The 2,787-nt window shown below is 33.5% G+C and overlaps 1 protein-coding gene across 1 annotated transcript in view; it reads right to left on the reverse strand.

The window, feature by feature from the left end:
- The window catches only part of LOC117122023 (protein disulfide-isomerase A6-like), a gene marked incomplete at its 3' end in the record, with an annotated part of 8,585 nt that extends 6,429 nt beyond the window's left edge, over nt 1-2,156 (reverse strand). Inside the window, 3 exon segments of the mRNA XM_033267508.1 lie at nt 575-632; nt 1,217-1,364; nt 1,997-2,156. Coding sequence (XP_033123399.1) covers nt 575-632; nt 1,217-1,364; nt 1,997-2,012 — 222 coding nt within the window.
- Nucleotides 2,157-2,787: the final 631 nt, after the last annotated feature.

Consider the following 2,787-nt stretch of genomic DNA (forward strand, 5'->3'; position numbering starts at 1 on the left):
GTTGACCATTTTAATTTAACTATGCTAATCACAGTTATCAACTAATAAGTGGTTTATTCATAAGTACATACTGTATGCTTACGAAGGTTAAGAGTAAATTCCAATAACCAGGATACAGGCACTTCCTTATAAGGGATTACTACTATTCCACAAAATTCTATGCACAAGGTAACCTCAGAATTTGTACTATAAAACAATTTAGGGCCACTGCTGTAACATCAATCTGTATCATGGAGTACATTAACTGTCATTAAATCACCTAAACCACTGTATAAACCAAGCATGTTTGATTTTATTTTGTTTCTTTGAAATTCATGTACAGTGTATGCTTCTTTTCGAGATGGACTTCTTTTCAAGGCTAATTTTGCAAACTAAAGGGGCGGGACTTCAATTCGAAATGGGCTTCAATTCAAGGTATTATGGTATGTTTATAAAGCTCTGTTCACATTATAACGTTTATGAGTATGATGACGTCCTAATGTGGCACAAACCACAGATATTTGTTTTGATAGTGTGGACATAGCTTCAAACCAACTCCATTTCAGCACAAAATACATTTTAAATTTGGTTTTACCTTGAGAGCAGTAGCTGCTTTGTTCCATTCTGGTACAAGGTTTTTGCAATGGCCGCACCTGAGCAAAAATAGTAAGGTGTTTATAAAATATTTATAGAGACTAGATCTATTTATTGACTATATACTTCTAAAACTAACAAAGTTTCCTAAAATGATGTATCAGATAACTATTACTACTGTAATTCCTCGGGTATAAGCCCAACCCCTAATTTATGCCAAATTTTGTGTACCAGCCCAGGGTAAGAGAAATATTCTCAGAAAAAACATATCAAGTACTGGTTTTGAATTTAAATTAGGCAAACAGTGCCATTCAATTGCCATTGATTATAGGAATTCCCCACATATAAATAAGCCCACTAACAAAAATTGGCCCAATGTTGTGTTCAAGAGCTGTCTCTTATACACAGGGTTGTCTAATACTAGAACCTGTACTAGAGTACCAGTAACTATGTTAATAGTTGAAATACTCCAAAAAATAATATTTTTTAGGGGAAGGTTGCATAACTAATAACCAAAAGAAAAGTGACACAAATTTGTTTTGAATTAACATGTCATACTCTTTAATTTAATGAATACTACTATCAATAGTTAAATTACTGTAATTGTATTTTTAATATATAAGGCTCTGATGTGCTTCCTTACCAAGGTGCGTAAAATTCTACTAGCCAAGGATCATCACTGTTAATAACTTTATCTTGGAAATTGCTGGCTGTGAGCTCAACTACATCAGATGTTTTGCTATACAAAGCAAAGCAGTATTCTACTGCCACAAACACAAGCAAAACTAGACCTGGAAAGCAAGATTTTAAAGAGACAGAAGCATTAAAAAAATGAAAGTGGATATATTTGTGGCCAAGACAAGCTAAACCAGTCACTCGTCGCAAAAATCGATTTTGAGTTATTAATACAGTGTTACAGAATGAAATAATAGTTATATAATAATGGTAAAATTTTTTTATTAAAATAAAACGGTCAAGATTAGGCTAGGCCAAGCCTGGGACCTACCACCACCATCAAATATATTTCACTGATCATTATTTACTCTAGGGCCTAGGCCTAAAAATATTATAGAAGATAGGGGCCTAAGGCCCTGCTTAGGCCTAGATATGATATCTCACTCTCGCAGAGTAAGACAGAGAGGCAGGTATTTATATTCTAATTAACCACGACCACAACTCTAACCTCCCACCCCATCTTAAACAAGCTAGGCCTAGACTATGCCCTCTAGCCTAGGACCTCCTCTCTAGGCACTCTAACTCAGGGCCTAGAGAGGCCTAGCGCTAGCCTAGGCGGTAAGCTACCTACGGGCTGGGCCTAGCCTAGCTGGCCCCATCCATGGAGGAAGCTAGCAGACGCCGATTTATTACTCCTATCCATTAGCACAAAGGCGAACTTTCAAGAAAACACTACTGTAGTACTTACTATACGACTTCCACATTTTCAGCAATACACTCACTTTACAAAATGACAACAACAGGGTTATCAGTCAATCGAAATGATTTAAGGCCTAAGCCCACAACTTTTCTCAGCCCGCTTACGACAGCACTCACTTCTGCTATCACACGTGTACTTAAACGGTGTTTGTGTTGACTAAAGATACACCCTCGACCGTGGCTAGTTTTGATTGGTTCAATTTTGAATCGATTGTGGAGGCGCTCGGCGGAAGCAAGTTCTTTCAGTGGATCTGTTTTAACAATTTGTCACCTGACTGAATTTTAAGACGGGCACTTGCTTTCGTTTCATTTTATTTTATTTCACACAACGCAAAAATCCATTATAAAATTCTTTTCAATAGTAAGTAAATAACAAGGGCAATGTAATATAGTTATATACGTAATAATAGCAAATTGGTAATTAAACAAAATTACAATAAATAGCAATAGATGAAGATAATGTTATTATCAATAATAATAATAATAATAATAATAATAATAATAATAATAATAATAATATATAATAATAATAATAATAAAAGTAGTCGTAAAACAAAAATAAAGATGCTAATAATAATAAAATAATAACAATAGGCCAATAAAAAGAATTTAAAAAGTACTAACATTATCAGAACAAACAACAGTAAAAATAGAAAGTTAAATAAATAGATAATAATAATAATAATAGGCCCTCATAATAATAAAAATAATAATAATAGTCCCTAGTTATAATAATAATAATAATGATAACAATAATAATGATGATGATAATAATAATAA

This window comes from Anneissia japonica, unplaced genomic scaffold (assembly GCF_011630105.1).
Source record: "Anneissia japonica isolate Jap-2015-1 unplaced genomic scaffold, ASM1163010v1 scaffold288015_len651517_cov191, whole genome shotgun sequence".
Classification (NCBI taxonomy): Eukaryota; Metazoa; Echinodermata; class Crinoidea; order Comatulida; family Comatulidae; genus Anneissia; species Anneissia japonica.